At 40.3% G+C, this 19,891-nt stretch overlaps 1 protein-coding gene across 2 annotated transcripts in view; it reads right to left on the bottom strand.

Annotated features, from left to right (window-relative positions):
* REEP3 (receptor accessory protein 3) overlaps positions 1–19,891 on the bottom strand; it is a 102,948-nt gene that overhangs the window by 55,680 nt on the left and 27,377 nt on the right. Inside the window, exon 2 of one of the 2 annotated variants that reach the window (XM_018576664.1) lies at positions 8,254–8,326. In XM_018576664.1, coding sequence (XP_018432166.1) covers positions 8,254–8,326 — 73 coding nt within the window. Of the gene's footprint in view, positions 1–8,249; positions 8,327–19,891 lie in introns of those variants that run through there. The other variant, XM_018576665.1, reaches the window with a different exon arrangement.

Raw genomic sequence — 19,891 nt, forward strand, 5'->3', positions numbered from 1 at the left:
AAACAACAGTTTAAAGAACATTAAAGTTTAAAAAAAACGACATTCACTCAAAAGCATTATATTTCCTCTTTATGGTCCAGTTGGAGAACCAAACTATTCAGCTTATTTTCACTCTTTACACATCAACCTGGTGACAGCTAGAATACCCAATAAAGTATTTAGCAAGGCCCTCACATTAGAGATTAGTGCTGTGATTGCATTGTAGTAATCGAGTCTCAGCTGCACATATAAACTTATCATATGGACAGCTGGAAACCTCATCAATCAGAACAGCCGCCACACACACCTGACCTGGATTCTGAAACTATTTATATGTAAATTAGGGCCCTTTCCTTCTCAGCTTTCTGTGCAGACGTGAAATTTCCCCGTTGTGTCCTCTCATGCTATTTGTCTTTAGGAATGTGAGCCCTGGTGGCTTCCTATGTCCTCTGGATTCTTTCCAAGACGCAAGTTCTATGAATTATTTACTGGAAGCATCTATAGCGCTGCTGAGCTACAATTCTTCATCTTCTACCAAGCATCAAACTGAATCCCTGAGAGGGAGCGAGTCAGGGCACAGAGGAAGGAATGTTTACAGATATCCTTAAAAAAATAAGAGTAGCTTTTATTAGGTAAAAATATATGAACATCTAACTTGACGGAAAGGGAAGTTTTGTCTGTAAGGGCTCTGCATCATCCTAATTTTTTTTATAAATGTATAATGCACAGGAAATATATTACTATATTCAAATGAGTTCATACTTTCTAATTAAGCCGTCACATGCTGCCTGTTTCAGAAGGGCTGAAGAAGGCGCAACCTCTACCGTGTCAACCAAATCAGACAGTGCCTGAGCAAAGTGCCCAACTGTAGAGAGTTAGGTGGCTTCTGTGCTCCATTCCTCTGTGACACTTGCTGTAGGTCACTATGGGGCTTAAGTCAGTGAAAGGGTTATTAAGCGTTATTAACAAACATATATGGAGGCATAGCTCATAATTATTCACCTCAGCTGTGCCCTTTATTTTTACAGGCTTTCCATTAGCCCACATTTTCAAATAAATGTAATGTACAATCAGTTTCTGCATTTAAAAGGTGGCTATTCTGCCATACAGGGTCTCAGTTTAGCCCCAGAGTAGTCACCTTGATATGCGGACTCCTGGCCACAACTGCAGCTAAATTTGTTGATTCTTTTTGCCCCTATGCATGTGGCATCATCAAAGCACAAACCACTTCTCTGCTCTTACTACAAGCGTATGATTAACAGTGGCTACAAGGATTCAATCTCCTGTCAGGGGTGTGGAATTTTTTTTTTAAACTACTTGTCCAAGGGCTAAAGCGGGGGCCTTGACCTTTACTTGTCCTTTATGACAATTTACTTGTCCCAATACAGAAAAATAGTTTTAATCAAAACTAGGCATGCACCAATACCGGTTTTTCATTATCGAGTATGAGTACTGATATTTTGCTTTCGCTGGCATGGAGCCGGCATCCTGGGCAATCAGGAAGCCGGGCAGCGGGCAATGACATGCAACCCTGCTTCCTGATTGCCAGGGAAGCCGGCTCCATGTTGTTTGGCCAGCTTGATTGTGATTCGCCAGGAAACCGATTTCCCAGCCAATCAGCATCAGGAAGCCGGGCGGCAGGTAATGACCTGATTGGCCTGGAAGCCGGCTTGATGCTGATTGGCTGGGAATCCGGCTTCCCACCCAATCAGCAAGGAGCTGGCTTACCGGCCAATCAGGAAACCGGGAGATGGGTCATTACTTGGAGCCAGCTTTCTGTGCAATCAGGAAGCCGAGCTACATGTCACTGCCGGTCAGAGGAAAGTTCTGGTATCGGGGAAGGTGTCGGAGCATTTGGGCGAGTACAAGTACTCGCACAAATACTCAGTATCGGTGCATCCCTAATCAAAACTGTATTTGACTGTGCTAAATAGCGCTTCTCATTGGTCAGCGACCAATGACTGCTTGCAATTTGCGAGCGAAATTCAAAATGCATAGGGTAGGACAGCGCTGGACAGCAGTACGGGGTACAAATAGTACATCTGTCCTGGCGGAGGGTAAGGACTGTTCGCAGAAAGGTAAGTATAGCTGGGGGCTTGGGAGAGACGGGGTCAGATTTTATTGGGTAATTCCATTTTCCCATATAACCTGGAAAGTGAACTTACCCTTTAATGCACATTGTGTGTGTGTGTGTGTAAGAGAGTTCTGCTGCCTGGCTACACAGTGGAATGGAGACAGCACTCAATGCACACACACAATGTCCTACGCATGCATTTATTTGCATGCAAATGGCAGCGGGGTTGTTTTTGTTTTTTTTTCTTTATCACTTTTATTTTTTACATTTTTATATATTTTATTTTTACAACTTAAAAAATTTTTTTTTTTATTATTTTTTACTTTTTTTTCACTTAATTTTATTCCTATTAAATAGGGGCTTAAAAGCCCTTATGTGATAGTTTGAAGGTGATAGGTTCTCTTTATGGTACCTGCCCTCCAACACAGAAGAGATGTTCTGTGCAGTGCCTGACAGCTGAGACAGGTAGCGCTGTGATTACAGCGCTCCGGTCTCAGTGATCACACAGAGCAGACGAAGAACGAACGTTCTTACCTCTGCTCTACTCTATGCTGACCTTATGTGCCGTGGTCCCGTTCCCCCGGAGGAACGGGGGACCCGTAAACCACGGCAGGGGGCGGGGAGGGCCCAGACAAGATTGGCCAATGAAGTGAACAATACACCCCAAATTTTTTTAGAAACGCTGCAAGGAGGGAACTAATTGGACAGATATCCTGAAGTCCACATTAAGAACAAGGTTTTTAATACATTAATAAACATTGATAACATTATTCACATGAAACTTTGGTTTTCTGGGAGGAGTTATCAGCTTTCACTGGAGCACCAACTGCTATTATATTAGGCTTGGTTCCTTCACACCTAAGCAGCATCGTTTTTGCGCGTTTGTACACACGGGTTCAGCGTGCAGTTGTTTATGAGCGTTTAGCACATTTTTACACGCGTGAAAACGTGCGGACATGAGGATGTGCATTTTGATTAGCAGCTTAAGAAGCTTTGCCGTCAATAGACGAACGGGTGTACAAACGAACAAAAATGTGTTCAAAAATGTGCAACACGCTTCTGCCGCACGTTTTCTGGCGTTTCCATTGAAGTCTATGGGGGGAAAAACAAGCTTGAAACTGGCAAATTACTTGTCTGTATTTCCTCTATGGAGAGGCTAGGAAGCCTCATCTTTGAGGCACCACTACTTTGACCTGGGAAACGCACAGAATAAGTTGTAATACTAGGTACTTAAAGAAGAAGTCTCACTAAAAATATTAGTGGATCAAGTGCATGTAGCACTAGGTCTCGTTCAAATCCATCCCATTGTGAAGCAGCATGGTCAGACATTTTACCCACCGGGGTTGACAGAGCTCAGCCTATCTAGGCACTCTTTTTGCTTAAACATCTTAAGCTGGCCCTACACTGTATGAATTTCAGCTGGTTCATTAGGAACATGCCAAAATTCATTCAGCGGGTGGCTGTGTCGGCAGTCTTCCATCTGGTATCCTTCAATCAAAAAAATCAAAGGAGCCAGTTGGAACATTTTTGGGTGAACAGTGACAGCAGCCAATCAGGTATTCTGACACCGACACACCTGCCAGTGTGAAAATACAACAGCCCAGTGGGCGATTCTTCCATTCATGCTGTGTGGAAGGAGGAATCAGTTTTATTTATTTTTTGTTCAGTCAGTCGTTCAAACTAAAAAATATAACTGGGAATGGCTAGCTTTACTGTAGCTCTAAAGGGAGACATAGTGCAGAGAGATGCTGACAATGCTGCTATAAATTCTTCAGAAGTCTTATAGCATTGTTGTCCCTCCATTACTAAGCCCTAAATCTGATCTGTCCACCTCTTCCAACCACATGTAATACTATAGTTGCCATGACGGGCAATATTAATTTACTGCTGATACAGTGCATCTGCTACACATGCATCTGCTGCCAAACTAAAAAAAAAATGATCCCAAAAGTCATCTTGGTTTGCTTGACCTACCAAAATACAGGAAAACCAAAATATGGAAGGGGGACTAATTACAAAGACCAAGTGAAAAAAGCAAAGAAAACCCTAAAATGACATTGACGTGCTAGTATGGACAGCATATGATAATAGATCTATAAATCCCAGCATGCTCTGCTCACATCTGGACAGGGGAATGGAATAAATATATGGAAGACACTTCTCAAAGCAAATGTATTTTTGAACAGTCCAAGTAAAATCCAAACAGACATGAAACAGAGATTTATTTTCTAAATAAAAGATAAAAAAAAACAACAAACAAACTAAAAACTGCAAACATTTCACTCTACAACTCTACAACTGTAACAAAAAACCCACATTTCTGAAGTCTTCATAATCCTACAGACGGTTTTCCTCAGACCCAACAAATGTGCTGCCAAAACACTAAGACGCATGGGATATGGAAAGCAATTCATAGCTAAAATTATGACTCTGAGGACAGACAGGGAGTTTTGCTCAATTTTTATTGGCAAGAAGATATTTTCTTGTATGAATGTTCGTGCTGCCACAACAAGCAAAAGCAAGACCATCTGGCTTCCTTGTCCTTGGGAACTCGGTGCGCCGATTTATTTAGCGCAATGGTGACAGGTCCAGAAGTCAATATATAATATATAAACATTAACCCACGTGTTCTCCCTACCTGACCAGAAAACCTACAACTCTAAGTTGTCTGCCAGAAATAAGTTATAGGATATGTTGAATTAAAGCTGAACTAAAGGCGGATATAAAGAGTCAAATTAATGCAGCTCTAGCAATATCATAACATAAATGTATGCCCTTTTTTTAACAGGTTGGCTCACCTTTGCAATACAATGCACTATGCAGTCAAGTGCCCTGAACTTTTTAGAACTTTGTGTAGCTTTAAAATTTGTAGTTTAATTTAATTGCAATACCTGTATGTCCATCGCAATTTACCCACAGCCTGGCTGAAAAACTACTACTGGGAGTAATCAGCGCTGTTGGATGCGCCCCCAGAATTCCTGGAACAAGCACTCTCCCTCTTTTAAGACCTGTGCATGAGCAGTGCATTTTCCATCGTGTGCTGCAGCAGCACTGAGCTCAACCGCTGCAATGACAGAGGAAGCAATATGCATGTGCAGGTTTTGAAAGAGGGAGAGTGGTCATGTCAGTGATGCTGGGGGCACATCCAATGTATGTGGTATTTCATATAACATGTAAGATGGCGCTGATCACTCATAGTAGTATTTTATCAAGCAGGCTGTGGATAAATCATGATGGGCCTACAGGTATTGCAATAAAATTACCTATAAATTTTAAAGAACAACTCCTGAGTAACGTTTTAATAACCCTTGCAATGGGACTACGCCCATACTGCACTGGTTAACTGCTCGTTTTTGTCTAGGTGCTAAAAAAAAGTTATACTCACCCGAACTGCCAAGCCGAGCCGACTCCCTGCTTCTCCGGTCACTGAATGCAGTTCTAGCAATATCTTAACATCAGTTTATGCCCCTTTTTAAATAGGGTGGCTCCCCTTTGCAATACGTCAGGTCTATATACTTGTATAGAACATGATGGCATAAGGATTCATAGTCCACTGCAGAGGAGGGGGTGAGAGGCTCTAGAGTAAGCTGGCTCCGAATGATCAGGCGAGTATAAATTTAGCACCTAGACACAAATGAGTAGTTAACCCTTGTAGTGTGTGTGGGGGGGGGGTGCAGCCGCACTCAAGGGTTAATACAAATGTTCCCTTTAACGCTACAAGCTACACGGTGTTTTTAAAAGTACAGGGCACCCTTGACTGCACAGTAAATTTTATTGCAAAGTTGAGCCAAACCTTTAAACACAGCCATGTGTAATTACTACCTAGTTATTTCATCTGTGTATTTAGTTGTACTTCTGGAGTTTAACTTTAAAACGTATATAAACTCAACATTTAAAAAAAACTTTAGCATGTGTCATGGAATCATGTCTCACTGCATACAATGTTCTTAAGCAAATTGTTCCCTACTTTTGCAGGCTGACAAACCTAAGTTGTTGCCTAAAGGTGCCCATACACTGTGCGATTCTCCCGCGATCGTACGATAAGCGCAAAGTGTATGGAAGGCGTGCGACCGTTCTTACTGTGTGGTCGCACGTCTTTTGTCTAAGGAGCATGTTCCAAAACCAGCCGAAAATCTTACGATTTTCGTCTGGTTTGTGGCATGCTCGGGGGGCGGACTTGCGATGATCGCAAGTACAATCTGCCTGTCCAAGATGGGCAGATCGTACGTTTTTTTTATTACTTTACAACCAGCGCAAGACTAAGGTCTTGCGCTGGTTGTAAAGTGTATGGCCACCTTTACAATCAGCAGCAGTGTTGTCAGCCTGTGTGTGAGAGCTCCTTCACCTGGCCTTTGAGCTGCCTATCAGATAAACCAATCAGCCCAATAGTGAGCTGAAGAAGCTCGCACGGTAGGCTGAACATGCTACTGCTAATTGCGCAGCAGTGGTATAGTTTTGTCAGCCTGCAACAGAAAGTGCTATTACTGAAAGGATGCCAGGTAAGCAACAGAATCACCAAAAACAATTTGCTTAAGAATACTGCATACATTAAGACATTATGCCAGACATACCAAGAAATTGTATTTGGATTTACATACATTTTAAAAGATCGGCTAAGAACATGTGTGTCTTCTACAGATGATTTGTTTACAACTACTGAATAAAATGTTAATTTTCTGGTCAAAGAGATTACAATAGCAAAAGTTCAAACACAGAGAGAAACGACTGTAATGAAAAGCCAGGCAAAGTATTAACATCTGCAATGACAATGTTACATTTGACTGGTAAAAGTCACCACTGTGAGCAAGCAGAACACCCCCACCATTTGCATGATATTTACTAAGGAAATGAGCACTCAAACATAATTGCTGCTTGTAAGGCCAACAGAGATCTTTTCATCACATGGAATACAAATCTGATTACAAAGTGTTTAAACCATCCAGTGACTTGTGCAGGTGCAGAGATTGTTGAATGATAAGAATCAGTATAAGCAATCTTATAACAACCCTAACATGTATGCAACATGAACAGCCACAGCAGGCAACCTTGGGTGACCTGCACCATCACAGCATTAGGTTCAGACTGTTAAATGCTATGGGCCTTAGGCATTGACATGTTCTTACCAATAGCTGGAGTTATATACCCCAAGCCACCGGATTCAAACTTCCAGGGCAAGTCTTTATGCTGACTGATGGCAGAGAAGACTTACAGTGACACTAAACTCAGGAGTTGAAAAAAAAATGAAAGAACTTAACTATTATCAAAAATGTATCTTATTTGTGTATCATTCAGCTGTACATCCATAAATAATCTCTGAATTGGTGCTGACACTGTCCTTCCTTCTGTAAGGTGACTACTTTTGTTCCCCATGGTATACAACACACACAGGGACCATGGGGAACAAAAGCAGCCACCCTCCAGAAGGAATGACTGTCAGCACCAATTCAGAGATAATTTGAGGATCTACAGCCGAGTGATACACAAATAAGATACATTTTTGCTAATAATTAAGTACTTAAATGTATTTTTAAGATTTAATTCTTGAGTTTAGTGTAACTTTGATGCCAGTTCTTTGTAAGAACACACTAATACATAGTCTCTGTATCTGTTGTCTGAAAGGCAGTTAAGTTGGAGCTCCCCCCAACCTGTACTGTGATGACTGTTTAAGAGGGGATCCCCTTACTTTGGAGGGATTTCCTCTTACTACCTTTTGTGTCTCTGGGACAGGAAGTGAAAATAAATCACCTGTAAGGAACACAGACTCAAAAAATAGGAGGAGTTTTATTCACTTACCACTCTATCCGAAGCTAAAATGGTTTCAAATGCACTTTAAATAATTTTAGGAAAGAGACACTTGCTACTTAATTAATGTGATCATTTTTCTTGCATACAAAAAGACTAGCTGAAGACTTCAGCGCTCATCTAGCACAGGTATGAAATTAATGTCATATCTCATTGGTTACTTTTAGCACCCCCTCCACATTTGGTTGCTTCAGTTTTGACTAATGTGCCCCACTGTGTTCACATTGATTAGCATTGATTGATATTCAATAAAGTACAGGATACTCTTCTCTAAAAAGTATTTTGGTATATGCACCTTAATATTTGTATTCTTTATTCAATCGTTACTGAAAAGTTATTTAACATTTCAAAAAAAAAAAAAAAAGACTTTAAGCTTTATAGGCAGATCTTCTACTTACATATTCTTTCACATTTTTCGTCTTCACGGCCTTGTAAGAGTTATATGCAGGGTACAGCATACCAAACACCAGCCTACAGAAGGGAAGAAAAGGACAATGTTAGGTACAGCATATACATTGCAGTAGTATTAAACCTTCCTAATAGAAGATAGCTCTCTATGTAAATCAATGTATTATCAGGCGCAGCTCTGCTTCTAACTTCTGGTTGGGGGGTGTGCCGGATAATGATGGGAGCCACTGCAGAAATGGAAGCCATGTTTAGAAAATAAAAAGTTACTGTACTGAAAGAAATAACCTGTCAGCAAAAAAGTTTGAACTGAGAAGACAACATGTAGGTGTCGCCATGTCATCAATCAAGTTCAATAGAGTTGCACAGATACCAAGTACAGTACTCGATACAAGTACGAGTACATGTACCGATACTTTTGAGCTCCAAGACTAGACTAGAGAAAAATTCAAAAATTAGGAGGCAGCTGTCATTTGTAAGGAGCACACAGAGCTCCTGGGATTTGTACATCTTTGTTTTAATGTACGATTTTGTTTTTATAAATATAAAGTGATGCACAGATACCAGTTTTGCGAGTACGAGTACTGGTACTTGCCGAGTACTTACAAGTACGAGTACTGATACTTTGTTTATTGTCATGTGACAGTTTTTCTAAAACAATACAGACTAATGATTTCAGGACAGTGATGGAGTGCCAGAGCCAGGTCCCAGCTGCAACCACTGCAACCCTGGTAGTTCTCATGAAAATGCCAAGTATCTGCACTGGTACTCGAAAAGTATCTGTGCATCCCTAAAGTTCAATAATGTACATACAGTACAGTTAAAAAACTGTGCCTAATGTAACATTTAGTCATTTTTTGTAATAGCATGGACAAATCCTGTGCATGATGTTGCAACAATTCTCAGAGACATGTGATTTTGACCCAGGATGGGTAGGCTTCTCATTTCCCTGATGTTCTCAGTGAGAGTTGTACCCAGATGTGGCATTTCTTAAAGTGTATCAGAAGTAAAAACTTTTTTCTTTGTATTTGAGATGGAAATGATTATAAACCAATAATTTTTTTGGCTGTCTGTGTTCCTGCTGGCAAGACTCACCCTCTCTGTTTGTCCAAGTAACCAGTCACCAGGACATAAAGTGAGAGACAATCCAAACATTTTAGTTGTCAGTGGAACGAGAATAGATGGAAGATCTTCCAATGGGGACACTTGCTTCAGTGACAACTGTCTAAGAGTGGATTTACCTCAATTTGGCCAAGATCTCCTCTTATTTTCTGATGTGTTTATGGGACCAGAAGTAAAGGGGATTCTCCCTAATAGGACACAGAAAGCAAAAAAGTCTGAGAAGGGTTTTACCCCATTCCTGCTCTATCCAAATCTAAAGGGTTTGAGATAAAAAGGATAAGGACATGCTTGTTAGCAAATTGGGCTCCGAAACAGAGCAGAAGCTAGATCTACACAATAAAAAAAATAGTTTGTTTGTGAACAAAGTGCTACTAAATCCATCACATCTGCCCAATGCCAGAGAACTGGTTACCTTCAGTGAGACACGGCCAGGCCCCTAAATGAAGCTACAGGAAGCAGACATAAATCTGAGAATAAAGCTGGCCATACAATGCTTGAATTTCTACTGATTCTTGCTGAACATCCCACTCTTAATCCCCTTGACTTAATGAGCATCTAACCCTGGCGGAGGGAAGGTGGCACTGCAAGAGCATTTTTTCTAATGCCTAGAGTTGGGATTTACATTATTTTTGATGGCATTATATTTATCTGTGAATGAGTTGGGGAGATTTTCTGTCTTTTCCACCCTTAACATTTGCCGGGTATAATTTAAACCAGAAAACAGAGAACATTTGCAGAGAAAACAATTCCAAATTTAATTACGTATTGCACTCTGAGTAGTTTTTTTTTATCATGCATTGGAGCTCATTTTAATTTAAAAAATTCAGGGTTAAAAGCAAAAACAATAGTTTCACATTAAACAGAGCTGTTCTGAAAGAGAAAACAAGTCCATCTAATGTATTGGTATTTTTTCTCCTCTTAAATGCTTTGATTTATAGATCCCCAGTACTGAAAAGGAGAAGGAAAAGTCACAGTCACACTTTGAGCCACCACCAGACTTGCCAGACCAGGAAGGAAGGAAATGGCTATAATCTGAATCGTAAAACCTTGTTTTTCAGCGCTCTGAAGTATATTCACCACATAAGGATCGAACATGAAACCAAGCTACACTGTGAATATACTACAATGCACTGCAAATCATTACTGGGAATGTTAGCTGAACATCTTACTGTAGTCAGACAATAGCTGTGCATGGATTTGATATACCGACTGGAACAAAGCAACTTTTTTTTTTAATCTAGAAGCTGGTTTCAGCTGAATCTAATTTATTATGTTCCGCACTGTGAGATTTATGGCTGGTCTTGCTTAGCCATGTCTGGCAGTAAAATGCCCTGCTTTCAGCTTCCCGGCTGCACACAGCAATTAATGTAGCATTCTTCCACTGCAGCATAACCTTAAAAAACCTTGACAGCGTGTTCTTACAGAAATGTGCAGGGAATTGGTTTCTAGAGCGTCACTTTTATAAATGACTCAAGGCTAACACATTTATGATTGTTCTTCATGGAAATGCGTTATGGTACAATAAAAAAGCGAATTTTTTTTGCAATAATTCAGATTTATATTAATGTGATATTAATATTGGTGTCTGGAGAGTGAGAGGGAATAGAATCTTGTTCTGACACCTGGGAGGCAGTCAGAGACTTGTCAGTGTTCAGCAGGACTGGTGATTAAAGTGGGATGGGTGCCAACACGATTACTGGATGGGTTAGGCCAGTGGGGGGGTCAATTTTCTTAACATGGGGTTCTCAAGTGCGGACCCAGACCCCAGCTCCGCATATAATATTCACTGAATGTGAAAATATCTGATATTTCTCTCAGCAAAATCCACTACTAGTGGATATGAGGAAGGGAAAAAAAACATATGGAGAAGAATGGACAGCACGGAAAAAAAATAAACCAAAACTTTTTTTAACCCGGTATGAAGAAAAAACATTTCCTTCACTGATTTGATTGATTAAGCACCCAGGCAGGGGACCAAGGACTACACAATAGGTGGCAAAGGGCCACAGGATGGGCACCAGGGGATTGGAATTATGTAGAGCCTATCTGATAGTTGACATAAAGTATGTAGATGTTAAGTTATATATAAACTAACATTTAATGAACACATTAGCTGTCTTACTGTAAATGAAAGTCCATGGTTAGGTCAAACAGGTAAATGGAAACGTCGAATGGTACAGACATTGGTTGTCCAGTACTCTCGTTCCTTGTAATCTGTACTGTTAGCTGGCTCTACGGTTTACAACTGTGATGTAAACAGATATGTGAAAAAAAGAATCCCAGCACCCCAAAATGCAAAGAAAATATTGTTTATTGCAAATAGCGTCACACAGCTAAAAATTGCCAATGTTTTAGGGCCATGCAGGGTCCCTTTCTCAAGGCAACACAGTGTTACATTCCGGAGGTCACTGTCTTGCCTTGCCTCAATACATTGGCTATTTTGACCTATGTGACATTATTTGCAATAAACAATATTGTCTTTGAATTTTTTTTGAGTGCTGGTGACTTATCTTTACATCTCTGATGTTCTATTGGCACCATCCGTGGCGGTCACTAAGAGCACCTATCTTATCTACACTGGTCACAACGCTGTATGGTGTGTTGGTCACTAAGAGCACCTATCTTATCTACACTGGCCACAACTCTCTATGGTGTGCAGCGGGCACTTTCAAGAATTATATAAACTGGACACTAGAGGCTAGCCTTCTGGAGTCCCTATCCTGCACCCAGTCCCAGTGACACAATAATTTCTGTAGAGTCCACTTTTTGTAAGATGATAGCACAGTACATATTGTTTTTTAATAGGTGCATTTGTTTATATACATTGTATATTTACAGGATCTGCTAAACAACACCACACATAAAAGGAAATATATCCCACACAGGAAAGAGTCGGGTCTTGTTGCCTCCTATGTTGTGCATCATTTTGTTCCTTTTCTCTAATGAAACACATTTGTGAAATATATGTTTGTTCTAAAGTAATAAAATCCTCCAAAAAGTCTGGGTAATGCTATGCAGAACACGGCTTTATACGTCCTTCAAATGCTTATGTTTTTAGAAGAGGATTAACTCAAAGTCTCTTTATTGGTTCTATGTACTCTATTGCAACTGCTCCCAGTGACTAGCTCTTTTTATTTCCATCCATACAATTATTCTATTGTATGCTCTATTCAATTCATAATTAATAAACATGGTTAATCCCTTAGCAGCAGTCATGTAAGACTCTGGGTAAAGGTTCTGCTTACTGCAAGCTTCACATAGAAAAACACAGAAGAAGAATATCATGCAAACCTAAAAAAACAGGATATTTATTATTTACGCCACTCTCCCCTCAGGGCTAACTAACAAACATATGAAAGCACACCACAGATGCACACACACATACACAAGATACAAAATGAACACTATGTGAGAGTGACATGTGGAAGCATTAAATAGGCATAAACTGAGGCAGTAAAGTGTATACTCCAGGCAAATATGTAAAGAAAACACCCTTTAATTCAGGGTTATTGTAAAAAAAAAATGCATTTAAAAATTACCTGAATCCTTTTTTATTTAAACTTCCTTAAATGATTAACTTCCTAAAAATTGAGCAGCAACACTTAAAGCAAACCTATACTTTGCCCATTCCAACTAAATAACAGGTTTGATAGGTAGAAATGGAAAGGAGCCTCTACCTTCCTTCCCCACACTCCTCTGTCATTATGGTTGCATTTCCAACACCCCTAAGAATTGCTGTGTATGTACCAATTATACACAGGGCTAGGACCCTACCTTCTGCATGACAGTGCTCAGGCCTGACACATTGGCTCCTAAAGCACCAAGTGATGCAAAGGAAAGAAGCAAAGCAGAAATTGACATGCTCCTGAACACAGAAAATAATAGGTCGCTGTTCGCCCGTACCCTGACCCACACTCCCCGCCTTAGCCTATCCCAGTTAATGTCATACATAAGCAAACCATTGACATATGTGTTTCGGAGTGATAGAAACTGTCAACCTATCTGAGTTTGCTTACCAAGGGCGATTGCCCCAATGCCTGTGACCGTGTTAGACCTATACCACACTGATGTTTTATTACCTGACGTCCGATTGTATTGAACATGCGGTCTGTTGTTTTACACTTACTTTTCAAATGTGATGCATAAGGTCCTCAAGGCCATACAACGCTTGTTATGTTGGGCTGGCTAGCCCTCTCATGCTCTCATTACATGTAACATGATGACTGTACTTTCCTACCCCGAATGTGTATCGCAGACGCTGTTATATTGTTGAGACACTGTCTCCTTATGTCATTGTACCTTTTCTGTGTATAATAAAGCTGATTCTTGATTTAAAAAAAAAAAAAAGGTACCACTAGAGATCCAACAGTACCCAAACATATAGTATTCTCCTGCAAAGGGGTGTGAGAGGGAAAACAGGATACAACTCCAGAAGCTGAGTCACCACTTGGATAGGGATAAAGGATCGCAAAACACAGGTACCCTGGGACAACTCGGGAAGTTGTACTGCTTGATGCAGTAGCACAAGAAAGACAGTGAGGGACAACTGAAGGAGGTGCCAAGCACAAGGGGTTAACCTGTAAGCTAAAGGGGGCATCCAGAGCAATAACTGTTAAGACAATGTGGAAGTGACACAATGCTGTATACAGAAAGATTAATATTGCAATGAGGAATGCTAAACAGTACATATTAACATTCATTATGAATGCATAATGCATCACCGGCACAGATTCCTTACTAGTAGTCATTACACGACTTCTCATTTATCTTCACGGCATAGTCCATGTGCTCTGCATACCAGATTTATTCAATACATCAGACAGCTCATAAAAATGTGCCATTCAATAAAAAATTATAAAAGAGTGCCTTGGGCAGCTGTTGAAAAAAAAAGTATTTAAAATAAAGAAATCTACATTTGTTGAAATACTACTGAAGGTATTATTAAGGTGTATCCCCAGTGCACCCAGATTTCTTATTTCCTTCTCCATTCATGTCTTTAATAGGATGCGAACATGCATCAGTTTCAGGTTGAGGCTGCTGACCTAAAGACAAGGTAAACAAGATGGTAGCCTACGTAGCTCTTTTTCTGATATAAGCCATTCAGAAGGTTCTAGCCATTCAGAAGGTTCTAGCTCATCATTTTCACCAAGTACCTAATGTGCCTACAAACACCTTCCCCGTTTGAAGGGGGTGAAAATAATCAGGTATATTTCAGAGTAGGGAATACAAGCAACAGATATATGTACAGCGGATCTGACGAAAGTGAGGATTTGCTATCATACATGTTTACTTTTTGCAGTGCACTTCCTGTGCCTACAGCCACCAGATGCCCCATTTTGTGATGCCACTACTGTGGTGCTCACTGTTCTACTTGCTATAGAGCAGGGGTCCGCAAACTTTTTAAACAGGGGGCCAGTTCACTGTCCCTCATACATTGTTGGGGGCCGGATCATAGTTTGAAAAACAGACATGCTTCTTTTACCTCTCCTGATCACAGTCATTGGGAACAGATCTGACATAAGGAAGCAAAGTCCTCTACCAAGATAGCAGAATTCACAAAGAAACACAGTGCAGAACAAAGCACTGTAAGTCAGTAAAAGGGGAAGAGATCAGCTGTAAGGAGCTGAAGGACAACACTGCTGACTAGTTCTTGGTGCGATGCTTGTCTTCTTGGCTTCCACAGTTTAAGTCATCGATAAGTATCACTTTCAGGTCCTCATCATTCAAGTGCACTCTGCATAAAAATGTTATATGGAGTGACTGTTTATATATTATGTATGAACACTCTAGAGTAAAATATTTACAGACCTAGCATATAGGACTTTAACTTTTATGAAGATCACCTTGCTGGCTGCACTAGATTGACGGCTATGTTTTGTACTAGAACCTGCAGCCAAACATTGTGTAATTATTTATTTACTATATTTATACTACCTGAACCAAAAACTGTGAAGTTAGAATGCAGCCATCAGGATCACACAGAAGGCATCCTATCTGATGGCTGAATCGTTATTTATTAAGAGACAGCATTTCCAGGGTATGCAAAACTGGGTGCTTGATATTGCCCCCTAATGAAACCCTGCATTGCCCAATCCCCACAATCAAATCAGACCAGGCTGCAATAAAGATGTGTATGTCTGTCTATCTTTAGAATTAGGCCCAGGTAGCCAAAATGATAATCTTTCAATTGTGCCTTTTCTATTGTTGTGATTGGAAGCTTATATAATATATTGTTTTTGAAAGTTGCTTGATGTGTCTTTAGTTGACTGATTGGCCCCCTATGGTTTTAATAATCAGAGGTGTTCTTAACACAGAAGGCGTCTGGCAAATGCATAAAAGACCCAGTGGGGTGATAAAGAAAGTAGAGTTTGCCCCTTTCTGGCTTGATGCCTTCTTGGAATAAGTGCTTCATAATCACTGACCATATTTAAAGATAATAGACATACAAAGGTAGTGTCCAAGTTCCAAATTAACTCCACATAGATTCAGTCCAAAAAATAAAGCTCTTAAAGCCAAACTATAGGCAAAATGTATATTTATACATATGCAGAGATCAGAACTGATATGGCGATGCCAGCGTCAATATCTGCATTTGAAGGTCTGCTGGGAAATAACTGAAGACGTCACATGACTGACCTGAAAACTTTGCAATAAGGTAAGTAAATTAACAAAAACAGTATAACATACTGCAGGGGGACGTTAATCTGCCTACATGGAAACTGGACCCAAAATTATTATTTAAAGACAGTAAAAGTCCCTCAAAGAAAACCTAGCACTAGAACTATACAGCTAACAATCAAGAATCAAAGAAAACAAGTAAAACGTCACCATATCATTCCTTAGTGTTTGATCTATCTTTCTCTAAGACAAGACATGTTACCTTTCCTGTCCAACCATTGTATTACTGTCCAATTTGCATTCTTCCCATATCTTTCACCCATTTTCAAGAAAGCAATTTCCATTTGCTCTCTTTCGTAGTTGTATCTGGACAAATATTGGCATAAAAGCTAGAAAATATCACCCAAGCTTCCTGCCAATTTCTACACAGATCTGATGTCAGCAAACAGCTAATGATAACTGCAACCCTATCAAATGTCCGTGTCACAGTAGTAGGGATGTGAGCCCACAGGCAAACAGGTGGCATGGGATCCCCCAGGGAGTGGAATCTAAGGGCCAGCTGGTGTTCTGCCAGGACCTCCTCATGGTAGTTTGGACTTAACTGCGTGCTGGCCCCAGGTTACAACCCCCAGGTTCAACCTGCTCGCATAGAGAGTATTCGAAGACACAACCCACAGCACAGGCAGGAATGGATGTAGCAAAAGGAGATCTGGATAACGAGCCAAAGGTTGGGGCGGGCAGCAGACAATCAATCAGGAAAACTAGCCGAGTCAGTCCACGAGAGATCAGTCCACAGGAAGTCAGGAATAAACGCACAAAAGGGGCTCAGGAACAAGTGTTGCTCAAGCAACCGGAAACTGGTCTAAGAGGGATTTAAATAGGAAGGCTGGACAGGAAGTAGCAGGAAGGAAGGTATATTAACCATCAGGTGAAGCGGGTGACACCCATAGCTTTTAAGTCAGTGCAGCAAGAGCCGAGCACAAGCTTGTTGAACCACAGGTGCCAGCAGAACTACAGCAGCAAATGGTCAAAAACATATGCAAAGCAGTGAAGCACAGATTCTGCTCTGCAGCTGATCTGTGACAGTTCAAGCCAGGATTATTTATTTGTGCTCTTTAGCTTACTGAATGCATTATGTCTCTTTCCATTTCAAACTTTTTACAGAGAGCCTCAGGAAAGAAAAAATACACTGGTAGGCCAGCAGAGACGTGGAGCATTGCAGAAAAAAAAAGGCAGAAAAGATAGCACAAAGTTCTGAATCTTTAGAGGGGAAAAAGTCCAAGAAAACCAAGAACCAGACAATCATCCAGACAGAATTTACAAGTCATAATCTATTCCTTTTCCACCCGCACTACAGAAAAGTCTATTTTTATATGGAGAAAGGTAAAGAAAATGTCAATAGAGGATACAGAATAGACAAATTAGGCCTATGTATACAGCTCTTGGGATTTTTCAACAGTAATATATACATGACAGCTGCAGTCACAGAGTTGAAGCCAAATCTTTTATTGCTGAAATATTATGTTTTTAGCACCCCTCCCCGACCCTAAATAAAGCCCTCCTGGTAAAATGCTTACCTTACACTCCAGGGTGGTTCTAAGTTACATTAGGTTAAGGGACCAGGGAGGATGGACTGGGGCTATGGTTTTTTTTCTTTTTTTGTTACTTTAACTGAACTTGTTCTTGAAAGCAAAGTCTGAAATTCAGGAAAGTCACATACCTGGTGAAATAGGTCTTAGCCCTTCACCATCTCACTTAATTCACATGGATATGCACATCCACTCAGAAACCTGCATCTGGGAGGAACAGGTGCTGCACGTAGCCACGTGCAGCCACATGTACATCTCTATGACGGGACACGTTTGCACACAGTTAGACTGCAACCCAAACTTGCACATCCATATGTAGGTATGGATGCATGCCCTTGGACACAGGCACTAGGCCTTGTGAACAACAACTGCAGCTCTACATTTGTCCCAATGAGCACGATTGCTAAATATTGCCACTGGCCAGCCAATATAATTTCTTTTAAACCCAGAGAACACGTTGCAGTAAAAGCAAGGTAGAAGTGTGGATTCAGCAGAAAAGGCTGCACTCTGCTAGATAAAATATTTTCTAAGGAATTAAAACATTCTCTCCAGCCGCACTTATTCCAGTAAACAGAAGATTTCAGAAGTTGAGCCAAGGTGAAAGAGAGATCCCGATATACAGGTCTGGTTTTCAGAGGCAAGGAAATCAAATTTCACTTTATAAATGAAAAGAAAAAAAAAAGATATGCAGCCTTTTTGCCTCATCAACAAAGGAATACAATTCAGTATAGCATGTGCCAAGAGTTGTATGTTTATAGACACTGTAACGCCACATGCATACACAACAGTATAAAAACAGGGCACCTACCACCCACTGTTTCTGCATCTTAATGATAAGAGTATACAGTTTATTTTTTTAGTGCATCACAATGCAGATATGGAGGTTCTGAACATCTCACATATCTTGCCACATCTCACATGCTGTTTAAAGCTGAACTCCAAGAAAACAAAAAGTTTTTACATTTGCTATATAAAAAAATTACAATCTGTAATCATGGGTGTCCCATGTGTGGATGGTGGTCCATTAGCTAAAACTTTAATTCATCTCACACACTCGTGTACGTGTCTGACTTCCACGCTGCAGTTAACAGTCCCGACTAAAGTGATGATAGTAGGTGCTCGCTTTCCTCACCAATTCAATACATTTCTTGTATTCCTTTTTACAGAATACAAGGTGTTATGTTAAATGATTTGGGAAGGGTGGGTGATCAGCAAAATCTTCCCTTGCCCATTCACAGAACGCCTTGGATGCTGTAAAAGTAAAAAAATGCAAGTAGAGTAGAGTTAGCGGCCTACTATCATCCCTTTTAGGAGTACCTATAGCAGGGGTCTGCAGCCTATGCCACATTAAGTGTCAATTTACAAGTATTGAACAACCAGGGCACCAGTGAACAATAGTGTGCCACAGCCATATAGTTTATTTTCAATATTTGCCCTAATACCGTGTTTCCCCGAAAATAAGACAGTGTCTTATTTTTTTTTTTGCACGAAACTGCTAATCGCAAGTTAAACTAATTCATTATTATTATTTTATTGCAAAGTAAAGCTACCTTACAACTTTTCATTATCTGCGAGTTGTAGATACTGCTTGTAAATATATTAAAAATCATCCAAAGCTTTTTTAGTCCTGAGTTGTTGAGGTTTTCTTTCTCGATGACGTCCCAGTTCCTAACACATTCATAGCATCCAGGCCATGCTGTAGGGATGTAAAAAGCGTCTTGTCATAATCTACTTCAAGGATAGGTCTCGAAACATTGCATTTGTAAGTGATGCCATGTTTATCGGACGTCAAATAAAATGAAACAATAAATTGGACCTCTGGTGTGCTGTTGGCTTATTCTTCTATACGTTGATACACGCGGCGCCATCTGCAGGCCATTTCAGTACCAACCAAAATATTCAATGTGGGATTCCAGTTTGGAGTGCGATGGGACATTCACATAGTCTGTTTACTTTCTTGACACCTCATGTGACTAGCAATGCCACAGGGATTAGGAAATTCTCTTAAAGTGGCAACTATTTTTTTTCTATTAATGCTGTTGATATATTTATATCACAGCACCATGGTAACCTTCAATTCAAAGCAAAATTTGCCTCATTGTGGTATACCAGTGCGCAAGATTCTTTTATGATGTCTGTTGAGGGAGGAAGAAGGGATGGGGAAGTAAACGGGAGACTGATACAAGATGGTGCAAAAAACGGGGGGAGAGTGACCTACATCAGCAGTGAGGGTACAAATAAAGTTCTTTTGAGCTTTTATGAAGCATTAGCTGAACTAACTAAAATGGTTCTCAGTTTTTTT

The sequence above is a fragment of the Nanorana parkeri genome, unplaced genomic scaffold (genome assembly GCF_000935625.1).
Source record: "Nanorana parkeri isolate BGI_ZX_2015 unplaced genomic scaffold, ASM93562v1 scaffold73, whole genome shotgun sequence".
Lineage (NCBI taxonomy): Eukaryota > Metazoa > Chordata > Amphibia > Anura > Dicroglossidae > Nanorana > Nanorana parkeri.